We start from the raw sequence: 24,275 nt of genomic DNA on the forward strand, positions 1-24,275 counted from the left end.
ACACTTCAACTGTGAGAGACTGAATCTAAAACAAAAATCCAGAAAATCACATTGTATGATTTTTAAGTAATTAATTTGCATTTTATTGCATGACATAAGTATTTGATCACCTACCAACCAGTAAGAATTCCGGCTCTCACAGATCTGTTAGTTTTTCTTTAAGAAGCCCTCCTGTTCTCCACTCATTACCTGTATTAACTGCACCTGTTTGAACTCGTTACCTGTATAAAATAACTGTCCACACACTCAATCAAACAGACTCCAACCTCTCCACAATGGCCAAGACCAGAGCGCTGTGTAAGGACATCAGGGTTAAAATTGAGACCTGCACAAGGCTGGGATGGGCTACAGGACAATAGGCAAGCAGCTTGGTGAGAAGGCAACAACTGTTGGTGCAATTATTAGAAAATGGAAGAAGTTCAAGATGACGGTCAATCACCCTCGGTCTGGGGCTCCATACAAGATCTCACCTTGTGGGGCATCAATGATCATGAGGAAGGTGAGGGATCAGCCCATAACTACACGGCAGGACCTGGTCAATGACCTGAAGAGAGCTGGGACCACAGTCTCAAAGAAAACCATTAGTAACACACTACGCCGTCATGGATTAAAATCCTGCAGCGCACGCAAGGTCACCCTGCTCAAGCCAGCGCATGTCCAGGCCCGTCTGAAGCTTGCCAATGACCATCTGGGTGACCCAGAGGAGGAATGGGAGAAGGTCATGTGGTCTGATGAGACAAAAATAGAGCTTTTTGGTCTAAACTCCACTCGCCGTGTTTGGAGGAAGAAGAAGGATGAGTACAACCCCAAGAACACCATCCCAATTGTGAAGCATGGAGGTGGAAACATCATTCTTTGGGGATGCTTTTCTGCAAAGGGGACAGGACGACTGCACCGTATTGAGGGGAGGATGGATGGGGCCATGTATCGCGAGATCTTGGCCAACAACCTCCTTCCCTCAGTAAGAGCATTGAAGATGGGTCGTGGCTGGGTCTTCCAGCATGACAACGACCCGAAACACACAGCCAGGGCAACTAAGGAGTGGCTCCGTAAGAAGCATCTCAAGGTCCCGGAGTGGCCTAGCCAGTCTCCAGACCTGAACACAATAGAAAATCTTTGGAGGGAGCTGAAAGTCCGTATTGCCCAGCGACAGCCCCGAAACCTGAAGGATCTGGAGAAGGTCTGTATGGAGGAGTGGGCCAAAATCCCTGCTGCAGTGTGTGCAAACCTGGTCAAGACCTACAGGAAACGTATGATCTCTGTAATTGCAAACAAAGGTTTCTGTACCAAATATTAAGTTCTGCTTTTCTGATGTATCAAATACTTATGTCATGCAATAAAATGCAAATTAATTACTTAAAAATCATACAATGTGATTTTCTGGATTTTTGTTTTAGATTCCGTCTCTCACAGTTGAAGTGTACCTATGACAAAGATTACAGACCTCTACATGCTTTGTAAGTAGGAAAACCTGCCAAATCGGCAGTGTATCAAATACTTGTTCTCCCCACTGTATGTGTGACCAGGAATGTTAAAAATAAATACGTACAGCATTCTTCATTTAAATCTCAATTAATCCAGTTTTCATTGTCACTATCACTATTGAAAACAGTCTCATTTACATTTTTTAAATGTTTAGTCATTTAGCAGACGCTCTTATCCAGAGCGACTTACAGTTAGTGAGTGCATACATTTTTTACAGTTAGTGAGTGCATACATTTTTCATACTGGCCCCCTGTGGGAATCGGACCCACAACCCTGGCGTTGCAAGCGCCATGCTCTACCAATTGAGCTACCAAAATCAGAGTGGGTGGAAAGGTGAAATGTAGGTGAAAAATATAAAAGCTTATTTTAATTATCACCCAGGAAAGAGTATGAAACTATGACAAATCCCCATGAGATGTTGATGTTTTACTGTGTGGAATGACATTATTACCCGGCTTCTGTATTACTATGGTATCCGTGTCCCCAACCTCTCTCTAAGCTTCGGGGTGAACCTTCGCCTAGGTTTAGGTCACCTCTCCCAATCCTAACCTTAATCCTTAGCCGGATGCAAAACTGACCCAAGATCAGTTTCTAGGAGCAACTTCACCCTACACCATTACCAACCGTGTCCCTGACTGTCCTTTCTTTAATGCAGGTAGTGATGGAGTCTGAGACAGAGCTGAGGGAGTGTGATGAGGCCTTTGAGTCAGAAGAGGGCGATGTGGAGCCGTACCTGGAGGAGCCAACGAGCAGCAGGGAGCTCCTAGAGAGGCTCAGGGAGCTGGAGGTGAGGCCCGGGGAGGGAAAGGCCGCGGATCACAAGGCAACTATTGGCTGTGTGCCAATTTTGTTTTTCTTTGATTCTTCACATCCGATCTCCTCACCTCTTTCTCAACTGTATTGAACGAGAAGGTCCAAGGTTCCCTCCCCTGGGACCACCTTCTTCAACTGTTTTTGAGAAGGAGACAGAGGAATTGAGAAAGGGCTTTAGTCTTGAACCCTGGAGCTGGTGACCTCTGGGTACACCTGGAGACTGAGAACTGCATCAGTCAAAACAATCAATGGAAATGAATAACAGTTTGCAACATTTGATTAATGCAGTTGGTTGTTTTGACTGAGACCTGCACCTGTCGAAACGACCACATGCTTCAGTCCAAACAACCAAACTCAAAGAATCAGTCTTTCATTCATCCTAGTGATGGAGCAGTTGTGATATTTATAACTAGTACTGTGTCATTATTAATGCTAGTAGAATTTGTATTTCTAATTTATTTTGAAGATTATGCCAATTTTATAGATGTGCACCTGGTGGCGTATGTATCAAGTGTCTCAGAGTAGGAGTGCTGATTTTTAGGATCATGCCTTTTTAGATCTCAATAAGATTACATGGACAGGGGGAACCAGGGCCTGTATACACATAGTGTCTCAGAGTAGAAAAGTGCTGAGAATAGAGACATTTTACTCCTACTGTTATAGGTAAAAATAAAAGCTAAGCATGAAGCGTCTTTAGTCATAAGTCACACTTAGTTGACAGATATTTAGGAGACCTCATGAGCTGTCCTAACCATTTAAGAGTTAACAGCAGGTGTCTCGATAATAGAAAAATGCGCCACATGCAATTGAATTGGAGTTGTTAAAATAATGTTTGATCATATAAAAATGTCAAAATCTATAAATAATCTAGACCTACATGCAACAGTATCTCTAGAGCTTTTGACAATGATTTCACAAGGCCTATTTCACATGATATGCCTAAATACTTATAACCACTAAGCGTATAAAAAAACACATTTTTATTTTGTTTATTTAATTACCTACGTCATGTTATTTCAAGTTATCCATTTGGAGGGTAACATCACGTTGTTAAAAAAATAAGTCTAGTCAGGATCACGTGATACCACGGAATGGCATGCTAGTTTCTTTCGCATTCCAGATGCTGAAATACAGCAAAATATTAGCCTCTTAACACCCTAAAAAAAACAGCCACTTCTATTTTCTAAACTGTGCTTTGTACACAGTTTGGTGAATGACTGATAGAGGAGTCCAACAGCAGACCAGGCAAACGGCAAATAAACTATATACAGTCAGCGTCCTACCAAACAAATTATGACCGAGGAGGAGATGTCGTGTTGGGCACGGCACCTGACTGAGGAGGTCACCAAACTTAAGGTATCATTCTAGCAGAGGTTTGATAGACTCGACGAGTCTAAAGAACTTTAAAAAGAGGGAGTGTGATGAGGACTTTGAGGCCGTGCTGAACAGAGTAAGCAAGGCAGAGACTCTGATTAGGACCCTAGAGGACCAGGGTAAAGTTGACGGAGAAGACTTAAAACAACTTTAAAAAGACAGGGACCACCTGAATACTAAGGTGATCGACCTGGAATCGCGTGGAAGGAGGAATAACCTGGTTCTGCTGGAGGTGGGTTACACGAACCAGACAATGGATGAGATACTCTGGTACATTCTGGACTTGAAAGAGACTGACCCAGTACCAGTGGTACATTCTGGACTTGAAAGAGACTGACCCAGTACCAGAGGTGGAGAGACATCAGATGCTTCCGATCCCGCTCTAACCCACCCAAACCACCGCATCCATACTACATACGCCTGCTACGATGGGGTGACCGACAGAACATCATGAGAGCTGCGGGCAAGAAGGAGAAGCTGATCTGGGGAGGGAGACCGTTCCATGTGTACCATGATTTCCCAGTGGAGCTCCAACAAAAATGCGCGGAGTATACCAACATCAAGAAGATACTTTGGGACACAGACCACCGCTACTGTACGCAGCCAGGCACATCGTCACCATAGATGGGAAGAAACCTACAGTATCTACAGTAGCGCAGAAGATGCGGCCAAGGACTTGAATTTACGGCTCCCTAATATTGTTTTTGTAACTCGGGCAAGTTAATGAGGCGATCAAGGACTGCACTAGTCTCTAATGTTTTTGAGATTGTTACTTTTCTCCCCTGGTATTGACAGAGTGTTGGTTAAAATATATACAGAAAAAGGGCTATAAATGCGTTTAATGGCGCTCTAAAATATGGCTATAGCCAACTTACCAGGCCAATACATTATGCAATAACGGAGACAAATTTGTGCAAATAGTGTTTTGGTGTAGACTTGGTTGCCAGCAGTCTCAAACAATGTGCTGGTCTGGGGGTTACCCCGCCCACCCAGAGCACAGTGAGGGGGAAACAAATCCACCTAATAAGAGGTCTGGCTATCGCGGATAGCAGCGCCTACACCTGTTTTTTCACGAATAAGAGCTGGATAGGGCATCTATCTAACTTTGGTTTTGTGTTTTCTATTTGCCTTGTGGCATCTTTTATGTTTGTTTGTCATGTGTATTCCCTCCACATTCCCTCCCCACTAGTACAGAATACAAACAATAGTACATTGATGGTAATGCTAAGGCTGATATTATACACATTGTAACAAATGGGATCTAATACTATATCAATCTGATTTCATGGAATGTGAATGGGATTTCGAATAAAGTCAAATGCTTTCTCATTTGAAATCCCTAGCCTGTGATGTGGCCATGTTACAAGAAACACCTTTTTAATGAGAATTAATCTTTTAAGTTAAGGCAGAGATGGGTTGGTCAAGTATTTTCAGCACCAGGTAATGGAGCAGCCAGGCATGTCAGTATCTTAGTAGCTAAAAGAATCTCGACAAATATGGCATATGGAATTGTCAGGTTTTTTACAAAATGAAACATGTACTCTTGTAAACATTTATGCTCCTATTTCTGCACAAGCTACAGTGAGGGAAAAAAGTATTTGATCCCCTGCTGATTTTGTAAGTTTGCCCACTGACAAAGAAATGATCAGTCTATAATTTTAATGGTAGGTTTATTTGAACAGTGAGAGACAGAATAACAACAAAAAAATCCAGAAAAACGCATGTCAAAAATGTTATAAATTGATTTGCATTTTAATGAGGGAAATAAGTATTTGACCCCCTCTCAATCAGAAAGATTTCTGGCTCCCAGGTGTCTTTTATACAGGTAACGAGCTGAGATTAGGAGCACACTCTTAAAGGGAGTGCTCCTAATCTCAGCTTGTTACCTGTATAAAAGACACTTGTCCACAGAAGCAATCAATCAGATTCCAAACTCTCCACCATGGCCAAGACCAAAGAGCTCTCCAAGGATGTCAGGGACAAGATTGTAGACCTACACAAGGCTGGAATGGGCTACAAGACCATCACCAAGCAGCTTGGTGAGAAGGTGACAACAGTTGGTGCGATTATTCGCAAATGGAAGAAACACAAAATAACTGTCAATCTCCTTCGGCCTGGGGCTCCATGCAAGATCTCACCTCGTGGAGTTGCAATGATCATGAGAACGGTGAGGAATCAGCCCAGAACTACACAGGAGGATCTTGTCAATGATCTCAAGGCAGCTGGGACCATAGTCACCAAGAAAACAATTGGTAACACACTACGCCGTGAAGGACTGAAATCCTGCAGCACCCGCAAGGTCCCCCTGCTCAAGAAAGCACATATACAGGGCCGTCTGAAGTTTGCCAATGAACATCTGAATGATTCAGAGGAGAACTGGGTGAAAGTGTTGTGGTCAGATGAGACCAAAATCGAGCTCTTTGGCATCAACTCAACTCGCTGTGTTTGGAGAAGGAGGAATGCTGCCTATGACCCCAAGAACACCATCCCCACCGTCAAACATGGAGGTGGAAACATTATGCTTTGGGGGTGTTTTTCTGCTAAGCGGATAGGACAACTTCACCGCATCAAAGGGACGATGGACGGTGCCATGTACCGTCAAATCTTGGGTGAGAACCTCCTTCCCTCAGCCAGGGCATTGAAAATGGGTCGTGGATGGGTATTCCAGCATGACAATGATCCAAAACACACGGCCAAGGCAACAAAGGAGTGGCTCAAGAAGAAGCACATTAAGGTCCTGGAGTGGCCTAGCCAGTCTCCAGACCTTAATCCAGTCCTTCTCAAATAGTGGGGCGCGCCCCCCTGGGGGGGCTCGGAGCGATGCCAGGGGGTGCGCGTGTGACCCCGGGGAACATGCTTTTTTTTGCCGCAGGGAGTAGGGTATTTTTGCACCGAACAAGAGCACACAGCACAGAGCAGGAGATATGAAGTGCAGGTAACAAACCCTTAAGAGACACCATGGAAAAATATTTAACAGGGCTGAAAATAATGGCGGAGAGAGACGGAGATAATGAGACAAACGTAAGTCTCCCGAAAGCTAAGACGAGGAAATATGACGAAGCGTATGTAGCGCTTGGCTTCACTGTGACTACGGTGGGAGACGAGGAAAGACCGGTATGTTTACTGTGTCTAAAAATGTTGGCAGCGGACAGCATGAAGCCAAATAAATTAAGGCGTCACTTAAAGACATTACACCCCAATCACCAGACCACTAAAAACAAGAGTCTTCTCTGCTATCTGTGAGGAGATGGGAGCTGAACATCAAGCTGTGCTGTTTCACAGTGAAGCAAGGTGGCTGTCACGAGGAAAAGTATTGTCCCGAGTTTTTGAGCTCAGAGAGCAGATAAGAATGTTTTCGGAGCAGGAGCACAAGTATGACCTCGCAGAAAAATTTTGTGATGAGAATTTCCTGGCAAAACTGGCCTACCTGAGTGACATATTTGGAAAGCTAAATTAACTAAATCTACAGCTTCAAGGGAAAGAAAAACACCTCCCTCAGGTCACAGACAAGATCAGCTCTTTCACTCGAAAGCTTGCAATGTGGGGCAGGCGACTTGATGAAGGAAATACTGATTCATTCGAGAACCTGCATGAATTTGTTGACACTACTGACTATGATGCCACCTCAGTGATTCCATATATTAAGGAGCATATTTCATCACTGATGGGATTCTTTAAAAAGTACTTCCCTGAAAACAGTTCCCAATATGACTGGGTGAGAGATCCTTTCAATGCACCAGCTCCAACTGGTTTCAGCTCTGCAGAGGAGGACCAGTTCATTGATATGACGTCTGACTCCACATTGAGACTGTGGTTCACATCACAGACACTGAGTGAATTCTGGCTGAGTGTAGAGAGGCAGTATCCACTCTTAGGGCAGAGGGCCATGGGCATTCTTCTTGCTTTTGCAACATCTTATCTTTGTGAGACTGGCTTCTCTGCTGTTGCTGCACTGATGACCAAGTACAGGTCCCAGCTAAACATTGAGCAGGAGCTGAGAGTTGCAGTATCATGCTTCAAACCCTGCTTCGAAAAGCTGTGCACTGCAAAACGTGCTCATTGTAGCCATTAATCCTGACTTCCTCATTGAGATTTTTTTTTAAATCAGCACATTGTTTTGTTCATTTTTGTTTTATAGGTCAAAGTGTTTCATATATTGTCCTCCTGAGTTCATGTTGCTGATCAATTTGAATGTATTATTATTTATTGATTATATATTTTATTTTTCAGTATCAAATGGTCAAAAAATGTTTACAGTTTAAATAAGGTTTGACATTTTTTTTTTTTTCAGGCAAATTGATGCACTTTAAGTATTTTCTGTTACAGACTAAAAAACAATGTTAATAAAGTTATTCTTTGTTGTAAGTTGATCTATATTTATTTATTTTTTCTTTTTTTAAATGTTAATAAGGATACAATGTTATGCAGAGGTGTACTTATAACAATTTTATAGACAAATTATACTATTTACAGTCGCACTGGAGAGTTGGGGGGCGCGAAATGTTTACTTCTTCCTAGGGGGGGGCGTAACAGAAAATAATTGAGAAGCACTGCCTTAATCCCATAGAAAATCTGTGGAGGGAGCTGAAGGTTTGAGTTGCCAAACGTCAGCCTCGAAACCTTAATAACTTGGAGAAGATCTGCAAAGAGGAGTGGAACAAAATCCCTCCTGAGATGTGTGCAAACCTGGTGGCCAACTACAAGAAACGTCTGACCTCTGTGATTGCCAACAAGGGTTTTACCACCAAGTACTAAGTCATGTTTTGCAGAGGGGTCAAATACTTATTTCCCTCATTAAAATGCAAATCAATTTATAACATTTTTGACATGCGTTTTTCTGGATTTTTTTTGTTGTTATTCTGTCTCTCACTGTTCAAATAAACCTACCATTAAAATTATAGACTGATCATGTCTTTGTCAGTGGGCAAACGTACAAAATCAGCAGGGGATCAAATACTTTTTTCCCTCACTGTACATACCCCAACCAGAAGCCATGGATTACAGGCAACATCCGCACTGAGCTAAAGGGTAGAGCTGCCGCTTTCAAGGAGCGTGACTTTAACCCGGAAGCTTATAAGAAATCCCGCTATGCCCTCAGACGAACCATCAGACAGGCAAAGCATCAATACAGGTCTAAGATCGAATCGTAGTACACCGACACTCGTCGGATGTGGCAGGGCTTGCAAACTATTACAGACTACAAAGGGAAGCACAGCCGCGAGCTGCCCAGTGACACGAGCCTACCAGACAAGCTAAATTACTTCTATGCTCGCTTCGAGGCAAGTAACACTGAAACATGCATCAGAGCATCAGCCGTTCCGGACGACTGTGTGATCACGCTCTCTGTAGCCGATGTGAGTAAGACCTTTAAACAGGTCAACATTCACAAGGCCGCAGGGCCAGACGGATTACCAGGACGTGTACTCCGAGCATGCGCTTACCAACTGGCAAGTGGTCTTCACTGACATTTTCAACCTCTTCCTGTCTGAGTCTGTAATACCAACATGTTTCAAGCAGACCACCATAGTCCCTGTGCCCAAGAACACTAAGATAACCTGCCTAAATGACTACTGACCCGTAGCACTCACGTCTGTAGCCATGAAGTGCTTTGAAAGGCTGGTCATGGCTCACATCAACACCATTATCCCAGAAACCCTAGTCCCACTCCAATTTGCATACCGCCCCAACAAATCCACAGATTATGCAATTTCTCTTGCGCTCCACACTGCCCTTTCACACCTGGACAAAAGGAACACCTATGTGAGAATGCTATTCATTGACTACAGCTCATCACTAATCTAAGGACCCTGGGACTAAACACCTCCATCTGCAACTGGATCCTGGACTTCCTGATGGCCCGCCCCCAGGTGGTAAGGGTAGGTAACAACACATCCGCCATGATGATCCTCAACACGGGGGCCCCTCAGGGGTGCGTGCTCAGTCCCCTCCTGTACTCCCTGTTCACTCATGACTGCATGGCCAGGCACGACTCCAACACCATTAAGTTTGCAGATGACACAACAGTGGTAGGCCTGATCACCGACAATGGCGAGACAGCCTATAGGGAGGAGGTCCGAGACCTGGCTGCGTGGTGCCAGGACAACAACCTCTCCCTCAACGTGATCAAGACAAAGGAGATGATTGTGGACTACAGGAAAAAGAAGAGGACGGAGCACGCCCCCATTCTCATCGACGGGGCTGTAGTGGAGCAGGTTGAGAGCTTCAAGTTCCTTGGTATCCACATCACCAACAAACTATCATGGTCCAAGCACACCAAGACAGTCGTGAAGAGGGCACGACAAAACCTATTCCCCCTAAGGAGACTGAAAAGATTTGGCATGGGTCCTCAGATCGTCAAAAGGTTCTACAGCTGCACCATCGAGAGCATCCTGACTGGTTGCATCACTGCCAGGTATGGCAACTGCTCGGCCTCCGACCGCAAGGCACTACAGAGGGTAGTGCGTACGGCCCGCACCGCAAGCGATACCTGAGCGCCAAGTCAGGTCCAAGAGCCTTCTAAACAGCCTCTACGCTCTTTAATTATTTGTTACTTTTATTTATTTCATTTTTTTGGTATTCTTTCTTAAAACTGCATTGTTGGTTAAGGGCTTGTAAGTAAGCATTTCACTTTTGTGTTCGGCGCATGTGACAAATAAAATGTGATTTGCTTCAGCCATTTGGGTGTTAATGGTGCTGCAGTGTTCTCTTTGTTTTCGGCCAGGATGTTGCTCCAGCATTTTCTGTCTGTCAGTGAGGGACACCAGTAGCTATGGAGCGAACCTTCGCACCGATGCCCACTCACTGACATAATCTTCTTGCTTCTAAACCAGTATTGGCCAGTTTCTGGACTGTCGTGGTCCTGATGCTGTGATTTGTGTATGTAATTTAGTTTAGTTTAGAAGTGCTGCTAGATAGTTCACGCCCATCGGCTCTGACGTGTACCAGATCGACTCCCCGATACACTCTCCTCTCCTTAGGTGGAGATAAAATGCAAGGGCGTTCTCTGGGCATTTCGATCGATATTTCTCCAGTGATGCCACCGGGCATAGTGGGTTCCCTGGCTGCTCGAACATGAATCCCCTCTTGGACTCCCTGCCCCTCTCCCTTGGGTCCAGATGATTATTTGTGGCCTAGTTATATGCGAGAGTGGCATATCTGAGAGAGAGAATGCGTTGTTATAATATTGTTTTCCAGTAGCCTAATTACGAGTGCGACTTAGAAATAACACAAATAGGCTAAGAACAACATACCTTAGACTGTTCTCGTCTGTTTTTACGAGGAATGAGTTGGGCTTTAGTTGTCTGCTCCCCTCTTTTCCTCTTCGACCAAGATGTAACTGGAGGTCGAACCACACTTTCTGGATCAGAGCCTTGGTATACCGGGATTCAGAGCCTGGGAGTTTTGGTGCTGGGCCATGTCCTTATCGGTGATGGGAGGGTGGCTGTTTGTGATATATTTTCCTTGCCTTCTTAGCTGTTTGATGTTGCCCAGAAATACATGATTTGAGGTGGTAAATTCAGTGTCCTTCATAAGGCACCAGCTGCGACCGATGGGTGGGTCATTTAGAAACCGGTTGAGCCAGCTCCGGAGTGCCAGGTATCTACATATGCTGTACTGCTCCCCCTTCCCATTTCATACATTTCCATAAAACTGTCGGAGAAGGATGTTAAACTCTTCCTTAGTGACAGTTTTGAAGTCAACAACTTTTTTCTTCTCTGCTAGCCAGCCCTCGAAGCACCACCCAGCCCAGTTTGTATTCTTAACTGTGTTTTTTTTGTTGCTGCTTTTCTCTGGGTCATTCAATGCAGTATCCCCCAAATCTGCATGCCTGGGTATTATTGGCAACAATTTTTTCCCATTCATCCATAGTCATGCCGCCGAAAATATCAAAAGAAATGTTCCACATCCATTTTAGTTTTCGCAACAAAGTATCGATTTAGCCAGTCAACTGAAAAAAGTTGTGTGTGTTGCTATGACAACCAGCTAAATTTGCTGTCTGTCTCGTTCGGACACATTCACTTTAAATGAGATGGTGGAGATCGCAATTCAATATTGAAAAGGTCGGAGAGACAGACAGCAAGGTTTATACAAATATCTGCTGTTGAAAACCAAATGCTAGTCTAAAAGAAATGGGAGATAATGTCTAGATGCTTTTTATAGTGGCGATCAAGTTTATACATTTCCTGGCAGGGTTGATGAGACAGTGGATTGCGCAGTCAGATGGAACAGAGTAAATAGGCATTTCAACGTCAGATTTAGCCGGTGGTAACTTGTGAAATAGACACCAGCTGGAATGCAGTTTTAACCAATCAGCCTTCAGGATTAGACCCACCCGTTGCATAATATGGAACAACCCCTTGTTTACCGCAGGGGGAAAGACATTGGCTAATATCACCTGGCAACGCCAAAACATCAGTCAGGTGGGGCAGGTTGTAAGGGATGAAGATATCATACAATTCCAAGAGCTGATATCAGAGTTTGGCCTGAATAATATAGCATTTCTATCCTATTTACAGCTCAAATTAATTCTGAAGTGTATTTCCTCAAAGGGTATTGATGTGGGATCTAAAAGTGCTTTAGACAACAAACTGAGGGATGTTGCTAATGGGAAAGGAACGGTTTCTGCCCTATACAAGCTGGTTGGCCTCTCCTACACAAATAGTAACACCTCTACTCAGTTATGTTGGGAGCAGGACATGGGTGTATCTATTACCGCAGCACATTGTGATGCAATATGGAAAAATACAACATCAATATCCAATTGTGTAAGCTATACGTTTATTCAAATGAAGATATTACACAGGGCATGCATCACACGACACAGACGCAGACACAAGTTGAAAAAGATGGATCAAAGCCTGGAAATGTCCAGCCGTCAAAAGATTCTGGACTGAGGTAGTTGATATGCTGTCTGAAATCTTGAACGTATGTATCCCACTGTGTCCTGTAGTGTGCCTATTAGGGAGCAGGCTGGGTAATATCCAACCTAGAACCATGCACGCATCATTGCTCTGGCCCACCTATCAGTCAAGTGGACAATTCTTATAAAATGTACTTCTTGGACATATTGACTATGGATCGAGCAGCATCGGCCCTCCAAGACTATGACAATGGACACTATCAGAACACATCTAAATCATAGAACATAACCTCAATATATCAATTCATAACCTAAAAAAAAAACGATAATTTGTTTGGTTTTTCACGCTGTAGACGGCATGTGATTGTGGGTGCAATCGCTTCCATTTCTTTCGCCTCTATATTGTGAAGGAGTGGTGTGTGCTGAACATGGGTTTGGATTTAATATATAAAGTGTCTTTTTAAAGGCTATGGAAAGAAAATTTTTATATAAACAGTATATCAATATCTAGATTACAAACTTTAAGTTTAGTTGCTGTAGATCATTTTAAACTTGCGTTATTCAAGCAGAAATATTTATTTAGTTATAATTATTACAAATATTATTATTGGACTCAATATTTCCATATATTTTTTCTTATTTTGAATGTTAATAGTTTTTCTGGTGTTTTTTTGTTGATTGTGTTAGGACTGTTGAACTCTGTTACATTTTCCATGTAGCTCTCTCTCAGTAGAGTATTGAGTGAAGTTGATGAAGTTAACTAGGGTTATTTGGAGGGTCCTTCAGCAATGGTAGTACCCAGAGCCATAATGGGTATCCTCCCTGACATTTAACTCAGCCAGAGCTGCCTATGTAATCTGGCTAAACATTCACACCAAAACACCTACTCAAACACTAATCCTTCCCACAAACATACAGCCATAGACTGGACCATTGTTTCTCTTTGATTGATCCATTGAGGGCTTTAAAAAACAACAAGCAACCGTTTACTACAGCTTTTGATTTGATTCTTTGAAATCGCATTTTGAATTAGAGGATACATGTATGATTTAAGTGTTTGTGTCTCATGTGGAGCAGGATATGTGTAGTTTCTTGTTAATCAGACATCCATGTTTAGATAAAGTATTTAAAAAAAAAAAAAAAATGCGCTCTGGATAAGAGCGTCTGCTAAATGACTAAAATGTAAATGTAATAATGGGCCTCTGTACGCCTATGTAGATATTCCATAAAAAATCAGCCGTTTCCAGCTACAATAGCCATTTACAACATTAACAATGTCTACACTGTATTTCTGATCAATTTGATGTTATTTTAATGGACAAAGAAATTGCTTTTCTTTCGAAAACAAGGACATTTCTAAGTGACCCTAACCTTTTGAACGGTAGTGTACATACAGTGGGGAAAAAAAGTATTTAGTCAGCCACCAATTGTGTAAGTTCTCCCACTTAAAAAGATGAGAGAGGCCTGTAATTTTCATCATAGGTACACGTCAACTATGACAGACAAATTGAGAATTATTTTCTCCAGAAAATCACATTGTAGGATTTTTAATGAATTTATTTGCAAATTATGGTGGAAAATAAGTATTTGGTCACCTACAAACAAGCAAGATTTCTGGCTCTCACAGACCTGTAACTTCTTCTTTAAGAGGCTCCTCTGTCCTCCACTCGTTACCTGTATTAATGGCACCTGTTTGAACTTGTTATCAGTATAAAAGACACCTGTCCACAACCTCAAACAGTCACACTCCAAACTCCACTATGGCCAAGACCAAAGAGCTGTCAAAGGACACCAGAAACAAAATTGTAGACCTGCACCAGGCTGGGAAGACTGAATCTGCAATAGGTAAGCAGCTTGGTTTGAAGAAATCAACTGTGGGAGCAATTATTAGGAAATGGAAGACATACAAGACCACTGATAATCTCCCTCGATCTGGGGCTCCACGCAAGATCTCACCCCGTGGGGTCAAAATGATCACAAGAACGGTGGGCAAAAATCCCAGAACCACACGGGGGGACCTAGTGAATGACCTGCAGAGAGCTGGGACCAAAGTAACAAAGCCTACCATCAGTAACACACTACGCCGCCAGGGACTCAAATCCTGCAGTGCCAGATGTGTCCCCCTGCTTAAGCCAGTACATGTCCAGGCCCGTCTGAAGTTTGCTAGAGTGCATTTGGATGATCCAGAAGAGGATTGGGAGAATGTCATATGGTCAGATGAAACCAAAATAGAACTTTTTGGTAAAAACTCAACTCGTCGTGTTTGGAGGACAAAGAATGCTGAGTTGCATCCAAAGAACACCATACCTACTGTGAAGCATGGGGGTGGAAACATCATGCTTTGGGGCTGTTTTTCTGCAAAGGGACCAGGACGACTGATCCGTGTAAAGGAAAGAATGAATGGGGCCATGTATCGTGAGATTTTGAGTGAAAACCTCCTTCCATCAGCAAGGGCATTGAAGATGAAACGTGGCTGGGTCTTTCAGCATGACAATGATCCCAAACACACCACCCGGGCAACGAAGGAGTGGCTTCGTAAGAAGCATTTCAAGGTCCTGGAGTGGCCCAGCCAGTCTCCAGATCTCAACCCCATAGAAAATCTTTGGAGGGAGTTGAAAGTCTGTGTTGCCCAGCGACAGCCCCAAAACATCACTGCTCTAGAGGAGATCTGCATGGAGGAATGGGACAAAATACCAGCAACAGTGTGTGAAAACCTTGTGAAGACTTACAGAAAACGTTTGACCTGTGTCATTGCCAACAAAGGGTATATAACAAAGTATTGAGAAACTTTTGTTATTGACCAAATACTTATTTTCCACCATAATTTGCAAATAAATTCATTAAAAATCCTACAATGTGATTTTCTGGATATTTTTTCCTCATTTTGTCTGTCATAGTTGACGTGTACCTATGATGAAAATTACAGGCCTCTCTCATCTTTTTAAGTGGGAGAACTTGCACAATTGTTGGCTGACTAAATACTTTTTTCCCCCACTGTATAACTAGGAATAAAGTGACTAGGCAAAAGGATAGATAATAAGTAACAGTAGCAGCAGCATATGTGATGAGTAAAAAAAGTTAGTGCAAAAAGGGCCAATGCAGATAATCCGGGAAAAATTTGACTAACTATTTAGCAGTATTATGGCTTGGGGGTAGAAGCAGTTCAGGGTCCTGTTGGTTCCAGACTTGGTGCATCCGTACCGCTTGCCATCACTTAGGGCCTTCCTCTGACACCGCCTGGTATAGAGGTCCTGGATGGCAGGGAGCTCGGCCCCAGTGATGTACTAGGCCTACGCACTACCCCCTTAAGCACCTTGCGGTTGGATGCCAAGCTGTTGTCATACCAAGCGGTGATGCAGCCAGTCAAGATTATTTTAATGGTGCAGCTGTAGAACATTTTGAGGATCTGAGGGCCCATGCCAAATGTTTTCAGCCTTCTGAGGGGAAGAGGCGTTGTCATGCCCACTTCACGGTATGCAACATTACGGCGAGTGACTTGATGCCTACTGTGGCAAAGCGATTTAGAGTTGTTAAACGGGAGTGACGAGTGTGTTGATATAATGGTAATATTGTCAAAATTCCTATTTTAACAACCATCAGAATTGGTTAAAAAAAATGTTTTATGCATGCCAAGATATTAGGCAATAATTAAGAGTAGGCAAAGTGATTGTGTCAGGTGAAAATTATATCAAACGTTTTACTATTGCACCATTTGATGTACAGTCACATTCACTGTGGTTGTCTGAAGCGTGCTATGGAGTTCACAGCTGCCGATGTCTCATTGCTATTGGTTATTCCCCATAATTTGCAACAATGTCAATGAGCGTCATCACCATCTTTGCTGTACCTCAAATTGTTGTGATTACCAGCTGAGAAGCTTTAGAAGTAGATTTTACTCCTGGCTCAGAGTTTGTCTGGGCAGTGTCTTAACATCATCCTTAAACTTACTCTGAGCTAAGAGTTTTATTTTTTTGTCTTAAAACAGGTTTTAGCAGGATTCGTAGGACCTTTTCTGAGATGCTTTGTGGATACGGGCCCTGATTCTAAATTAGATCAGTACTCCTACTCTGAGACTCTTGATAGCCCTGATTTATGCATCTAATTGTATCATAGTCCACCAGGTGTCTCCCTCCTCCTGTGAAATAAGCTGTTTTAACACAGTCTGATCTCTGAATGAATAGGATGCTTATTACATTTACATTTACATCATTTAGCAGACGCTCTTATAATAATAATACGCCATTTAGCAGACGCTTTTATCCAAAGCGACTTACAGTCATGTGTGCATACATTTTTACACATGGGTGGTTCCGGGGATCGAACCCACTACCCTGGCGATACAAGCGCCATGCTCTACCATTTGAGCTACAGAGGACCACGAGCGACTTACAAATTGGTGCATTCAACTTATGATAGCCAGTGGGACAACCACTTTTTTTATGGGGTGATGGGGGAGGGGGGTAGAAGGATTACTTTATGCTATTCCAGGTATTCCTTAAAGAGGTAGGGTTTCAAGTGTCTCCGGAAGGTGGTCAGTGACTCCGCTGTCCTGGCGTCGTGCGGGAGCTTGTTCCACCATTGGGGTGCCAGAGCAGCAAATAGCTTTGACTGGGCTGAGCGGGAACTGTGCTTCCGTAGAGGTAGGGGAGCTAGCAGGCCAGAGGTGGATGAACGTAGTGCCCTCATTTGGGTGTAGGGTCTGATAAGAGCCTGAAGGTAAGGAGGTGCCGTTCCCCTCACAGCTCCGTAGGCAAGCACCATGGTCTTGTAGTAGATGCGAGCCTCAACTGGAAGCCAGTGGAGTGTGCAGAGGAGCGGGGTGACATGAGAGAACTTGAGAAGGTCGAACACCAGACGGGCTGCGGCGTTCTGGATAAGTTGTAGGGGTTTAATGGCACAGGCAGGGAGCCCAGCCAACAGCGTGTTGCAGTAATCCAGACGGGAGATGACAAGTGCCTGGATTAGGACCTGTGCCGCTTTCTGTGTAAGGTAGGGTCGTACTCTGCGAATGTTGTAGAGCATGAACCTGCAGGATCGGGTCACCGCTTTGATGTTAGCGGAGAACGACAGGGTGTTGTCCAGGGTCACGCCAAGGTTCTCTGCACTCTGGGAAGAGGACACAATGGAGTTGTCAACCGTGATGGCGAGATCATGGAGCGGGCAGTCCTTCCTCCGTCTTGCCGAGGTTCAGCTTGAGGTGGTGATCCGACATCCACACTGATATGTCTGCCAGACATGCAGAGATGCGATTCGCCACCTGGTTATCAGAAGGGGGAAAGGAGAAAATTAATTGTGTGTCGTCTGTATAGCAATGATAGGAGAGACCATGTGAGGATATGACAGAGCCAAGTGACTTGGTGTATAGAGAGAATAGGAGAGGGCCTAGAACTGAGCCCTGGGGGACGCCAGTGGTGAGAGCACGTGGTGCGGAGACAGATTCTCGCCACGCCACCTGGTAGGAGCGACCTGTCAGGTAGGACGCAATCCAAGTGAGCAGCGCCGGAGATGCCCAACTCGGAAAGGGTGGTGAGGAGGATCTGATGGTTCACAGTATCAAAGGCAGCGGATAGGTCTAGAAGGATAAGAGCAGAGGAGAGAGAGTTAGCTTTAACAGTGCGGAGAGCCTCCATGACACAGAGAAGAGCAGTCTCAGTTGAATGACCTGTCTTGAAACCTGACTGGTTTGGATCAAGGAGGTCATTCTGAGAGAGATAGCAGGAGAGTTGGCTAGAGACGACACGCTCAAGAGTTTTGGAGAGAAAAGAAAGAAGGGATATTGGTCTGTACATCGGAGGGATCGAGTGTAGGTTTTTTGAGGAGGGGTGCAACTCTTGCTCTCTTGAAGACGGAAGGGACATGGCCAGTGGTCAAGGATGAGTTGATGAGCGAGGTGAGGTAAGGGAGAAGGTCTCCGGAAATGGTCTGGAGAAGAGAGGAGGGGATAGGGTCAAGCGGGCAGGTTGTTGGGCGGCCAGCCGTCACAAGTCGCAAGATTTCATCTGGAGAGAGAGGGGAGAAAGAAGTCAAAGCATCCCAAAGCATAGGGTAGGGCAGTGTGAGCAGGACCAGCGGTGTCATTTGACTTAATAAATGAGGATTGGATGTCGTCAACCTTCTTTTCAAAATGGTTGACGAAGTCATCCACAGAGAGGGAGGAGGGAGGGGGAGGAGGATTCAGCAGGGAGGAGAAGGTGGCAAAGAGCTTCCTAGGGTTAGAGGCAGAGGCTTGAAATTTAGAGTGGTAGAAAGTGGCTTTAGCAGCGGAAACAGAGGAAGAGAATGTAGAGAGGAGGGAGTGAAAAGATGACAGGTCCGCAGGGAGTCTAGTTTTCCTCCATTTCCGCTCGGCTGCCCGGAGCCCTCTTCTGTGAGCTCGCAATGAGTCATCAAGCCACGGAGCAGGAGGGGAGGACCGAGCCGGCCGGGAGGAATGGGGACATAGAGAGTCAAAAGATGCAGAAAGGGAGGAGAGGAGGGTTGAGGAGGCAGAATCAGGAGATCGGAGGGAGAAGGATTTAGCAGAGGGAAGAGATGATAGGATGGAAGAGGAGAGAGTAGCGGGAGAGAGAGAGCAAAGGTTGCGACGACACATTACCATCTGAGTAGGGGCAGAGTGAGTAGTGTTGGAGGAGAGCGAGAGAGAAAAGGATACAAAGTAGTGGTCGGAGACTTGGAGGGGAGTTGCAGTGAGATTAGTAGAAGAACAGCATCTAGTAAAGATGAGGTCAAGCGTATTGCCTGCCTTGTGAGTAGGGGGGGACGGTGAGACTGTGAGGTCAAAATAGGAAAGGAGTGGAAAGAAGGAGGCAGAGAGAAATGAGTCAAAGGCAGACGTAGGGAGGTTAAAGTCACCCAGAACTGTGAGGGGTGAGCCATCCTCAGGAAAGGAACTTATCAAGGCTTCTAGCTCATTGGTGAACTTTCCAAGGGAACCTGGAGGGCAATAAATGACAAGGATGTTAAGCTTGAATGGGCTAGTGACTGTGACAGCATGGAATTCAAATGAGGAGATAGACAGATGGGTCAGGGGGAAAAGAGAGAATGTCCACTTGGGAGAGATGAGGATTCCTGTGCCACCGCCGCGCTGACCAGATGCTCTCGGGGTATGCGAGAACACATGGTTAGACAAGGAAAGAGCAGTAGGAGTAGCAGTGTTTTCTGTGGTAATCCATGTTTCCGTCAGCGCCAAGAAGTCGAGGGACTGGAGGGTAGCATAGGCTGAGATGAACTCTGCCTTGTTGGCCGCAGAACGGCAGTTCCAGAGGCTGCCAGAGACCTGGAACTCCACGTGGGTTGTGCGCGCAGGGACCACCAGATTAGAGTGGCAACAGCCACGTGGTGTGAAGCGTTTGTATGGCCTGTGCAGAGAGGAGAGAACAGGGATAGACAGACACATAGTTGACAGGCTACAGAAAAAGGCTACAATAATGCAAAGGAGATCGGAATGAAATGAACTAAACGTCTGGGAAAGCGTGAGAGCGGGGCCTCCCTCACTTACGTTTCACTGAAACACTCAAATATAACTCTCCCAACTTCCACTTTAGAAATTATAATTATTGTAAACTACAGCGGTTCAAAGTTTCTAGGAATAGACTAACTTAGTTTATTCAGCTAGCTAACTTGGTACAGTATTCTTCCGTGAAAACCGTCCAGGGCACCGAATCCTATGACGCCAAAGCCAACTAGCATGCCAGCCTCCAATAACACGGTTTAGCACCAATACTCAGTTACAACAAACCACCAGTGTGTTAACACGCCAAGCAGATCATTCGTGTCCGTGTCTAACGTTGTGTAAAGTTTTGGGTTAGTTTTGACAGTTTGAGTGAGTACGTCGTCAACTTATTCAGCCAGTTAGTTAGCTAGAATAGTTAGCATACTAGCTAGCCATTGCTCTCTGCCAACGAGCTAACCCCTCCTCCCACGGCACGAACGCACAGAGAGCCAAGCTAACGTTAACTAGTCACCCATGTCCCGAATTCCCTTGAACGACTCTGGTTACCAGTATGTAAAAACTAAACAAAAATAAATGTAGGTTATAACTTACCCTTAGTAGCTACTGTTAGCCAGTTAAGTGCAAAGCTAGCCACTGAATCGATTCAGCCAGTTCGCGTCTGTCCTAATAGTTACCAGTAGCTACCCGCTAGCTAGCTAGCTTTATTGGTCCAGGTAGTGAGTTAGCTAGCCTCGTGCTTCACCGGGCTCAGCCGAATACAATACTTACCTACAATAATTACCTACAATAACCTACAATAACTACCTAGATAAACTACCTACAATACATAACTACAATACCTACCTACATAAAATGTAAATACATGGTTTAAGCTTTAGTCAACACCATATAAGCCAAGCTTACCTCCCGCCAGAGAGAGAGACAACCTCACCCGACACGACGCTGTCCCACGACGTATGTATGTAATGATAGGTGGGAGGCCATAAAAGTCAACTGAGAGCCTGGCAAGTGAATATGACATTTATATGCTGAAAAATTGTATTGGATTTGAATGGTTTTGTCAGTCAAAGATCCCTCCCCCCATTTTACTAATTCACAATTTTTGTCTCTTTTGGTGATAAGGGTATTTTGGAAGGGATGTTCGGGGAATCAGGGGCCACTTTGCATGACATGCTCCCACTCTCCTCAGCTTAGTACAAGATGGATATTACACGACTGAGTAACCTGCAGCTACTTTTAGGGCTTTGCTTTATCGACAAATCTAAAAGGCTCTGCCGTTAGCGCCTTAAGTGCCTGTGTTAAATCTCCTAACGTGGCACTATGGACCGCTGCAGTACTTTAAAAGTTGTTACAACACCTTGAAGTCTCCCAGCTCTTCTGACCCTGTCTCCTGGGCCCTGGTGGCAGAATGAGAGGTGGGAAAGAAAGTGCTTTAAAAAAAACAAAAAAAACATTTAGTGTTTTATAATCATGCCACTGTGATGGAGAGGCTCTTACTGTTAATGTGGTTATATCCCCTCGACTTATGAAATGTTGCAGAATCAGGTGATGGTCCTCTGCTTCATGTCAGCCAACCTACATTTTGTATAGAGGACACCATTGAGACTTATTAGACGTATTGCTCTCAGGTTAGGTAGTTTGAGTTTCAGACGTGACATTAGGATCACACACACACACACACACACACACACACACACACACACATATATATATGTATGTGTGTGTGTATATATGTGTGTGTGTGTGTGTGTGTGTGTGTGTGTATGTATGTATGTATATATGTACCAGTCAAAAGTTTAGACACACCTACTCATTCAAGGGTTTTTCTTTATTTTTACTATTTTCTACACTGAAGAATAATAGTGAAGACAACAAAACTATGAAATAACACATATGGAATCATGTAGTAACCAAAAAAGTGATAAACAAATCAAAATATATTTTATATTTGAGATTCTTCAAAGTAGCCACCCTTTGCCTTGATGACAGCTTTGCACACTCTTGGCATTCTCTCAACCAGCTTCACCTGGAATGCTTTTCCAACAGTTTTGAAGGAGTTCCCACATATGCTGAGCACTCGTTGGCTGGTCCAACTCATCCCAAACCATCTTAATTGGGTTGAGGTCGGTGGATTGTGGAGGCCAGGTAATCTGATGCAGCACTCCATCACTCTCCTTCTTGGTAAAATAGCCCTTACACAGCCTGGAGGTGTGTTGGGTCATTGTCCTGTTGAAAAACAAATGATAGTCCCACTATGCCCAAACCAGATGGGATGGCGTATCGCTGCAGAATGCTGTGGTAGCCATGCTGGTTAAGTGTGCCTTGAATTCTAAATAAATCACTGACAGTGTCACCAGCAAAGCACCCCCACACCATAACACCACCTCCTCCATGCTTTACGGTGGGAACTACACATGCGGAGATCATCCGTTCACCCACACCGCGTCTCACAAAGACATGGCGGATGTAACCAAAAATCTCAAATTTGGACTCCAGACCAAAGGACACATTTCCACCTGTCTAATGTCCATTGCTCATGTTTCTTGGCCTGATTCACACAGTCTCCTCCGAACAGTTGATGTTGAGATGTGTCTGTTACTTGAACTCTGTGAAGCATTTATTTGGGCTGCAATTTCTGAGGCTGGTAACGCTAATGAACTTATCCTCTGCAGCAGAGGTAACTCTGGGTCTTCCATTCCTGTGGCGGTCCTCATGAGAGCCAGTTTCATCATAGCGCTTGATGGTTTTTGCAACTGCACTTGAAGAACCTTCAAAGTTCTTGAAGTGTTCCGGATTGACTGACCTTCATGTCTTAAAGTAATGATGGACTGTCGTTTCTCTTTGCTTTTTTGAGCTGTTCTTGCCATAATATGGACTTGGTCTTTTGCCAAATAGGGCTATCTTCTGTATACCCCCCTACCTTGTCACAACACAACTGATTGGCTCAAACACGTTAAGAAGGAAAGAAAATCCACAAATTAACTTTTAACAAGGCACACCTGTTAATTGAAATGCATTCCAGGTGACTACATCATGAAGCTGGTTGAAAGAATGCCAAGAGTGTGCAAAGCTGTCATCAAGGCAAAGGGAAAAAGGTAGCTCAGTTGGTAGAGCATGGCGCTTGCAACACCAGGGTTGTGGTTTCGATTCCCACGGGGGGCTAGTATGAAAAAAAAAAATACGCTTTTTCAGTTCTGCCCACAAATGTTCTATAGGATTGAGGTCAGGGCTTTGTGATGGCCACTCCAATACCTTGACTTTGTTGTCCTTAAGCCATTTTGCCACAACTTTGGAAGTACAGTGCCTTGCAAAGTATTCATCATCCTTGGCGTTTTTCTTATTTTGTTGTATTACAACCTGTAATTTTGTCACGATCATCGGGAACAGAGGACCAATGCGCAGCGTTATTTGCGAACATATTTATTAAATAAGATAACACGAACAAAAACAACTAAACGATAACGTGACGTCCTTAGATAAACACAACCTACTTGGAACAAGATCCCACAACCCCTGTGGGAAAACAGCCTGTCTAAATGTGGTTCCCAATCAGAGACAACCAGCAACAGCTGACACTCGTTGCCTCTGATTGAGAACCACACTGGCCAACATAGAAATACTTAACCTAGAATGGAAAACACATGAAAACTCACACCCTGGCTCAACATACTAGAGTCTCCAGAGCCAGGGCGTGACAGTACCCCCCCCCCCAAAGGCGCGGACTCCGACCGCACCAACCAAACACCACAGGGGAGGGACCGGGTGGGCACTCCGCCTTGGCGGCGGATCCGGCTCCGGACATGATCCCCACTCCCTCTCTAACCCCCCAAAGTACCCCTGGTCCGGTCTGGCCCTGCTGGCCGGAGCTGGACTGAACACTGGTGGAGCGGATTGCTCTAGCTCCGGCGTGGAGCAGCTGACCGGTACCGGACCAGGCACCGGTGGAACAGGCACGGGCTGTGCCGGACTGACGACGCACACCATTGGCTTGGTGTGGGGAGCAGGAACAGGCCGAGCCGGGCTGGCGACGTGCACCATAGGCTTGGTGCGGGGAGCAGGAGCGGGCCGGACCGGGCTGACGAAGCGCACCACTGACTTGGTGTGGAGAGCAGGAATGGACCGGGCCGGGCTGGCGACGCGCACCACTGACTTGGTGCGGGGAGCAGGAACAGGCCGGGCCGGGCTGGCGACGCGCACCATAGGCTTGGTGCGGGGAGCAGGAACAGGCCGGACCGGGCTGGCGACGCGCACCATAGGCTTGGTGCGGGGAGCAGGAACAGGCCGGACCGG

The 24,275-nt window shown here is 44.9% G+C and overlaps 1 protein-coding gene across 1 annotated transcript in view; it reads left to right on the forward strand.

Annotated features, from left to right (window-relative positions):
- Positions 1 to 2,146: 2,146 nt before the first annotated feature.
- LOC311137948 (nck-associated protein 5-like) overlaps positions 2,147 to 24,275 on the forward strand; it is a gene marked incomplete at both ends in the record, with an annotated part of 70,364 nt that continues 48,235 nt past the window's right edge. Inside the window, one exon of the mRNA XM_084172574.1 lies at positions 2,147 to 2,272. Within this exon, the coding sequence (XP_084028700.1) occupies positions 2,147 to 2,272 (126 nt within the window). The remainder of the gene's footprint in view (positions 2,273 to 24,275) is intronic.

Source organism: Coregonus lavaretus, assembly GCF_964263955.1.
Source record: "Coregonus lavaretus genome assembly, chromosome: 12".
NCBI classification, from domain to species: Eukaryota; Metazoa; Chordata; class Actinopteri; order Salmoniformes; family Salmonidae; genus Coregonus; species Coregonus lavaretus.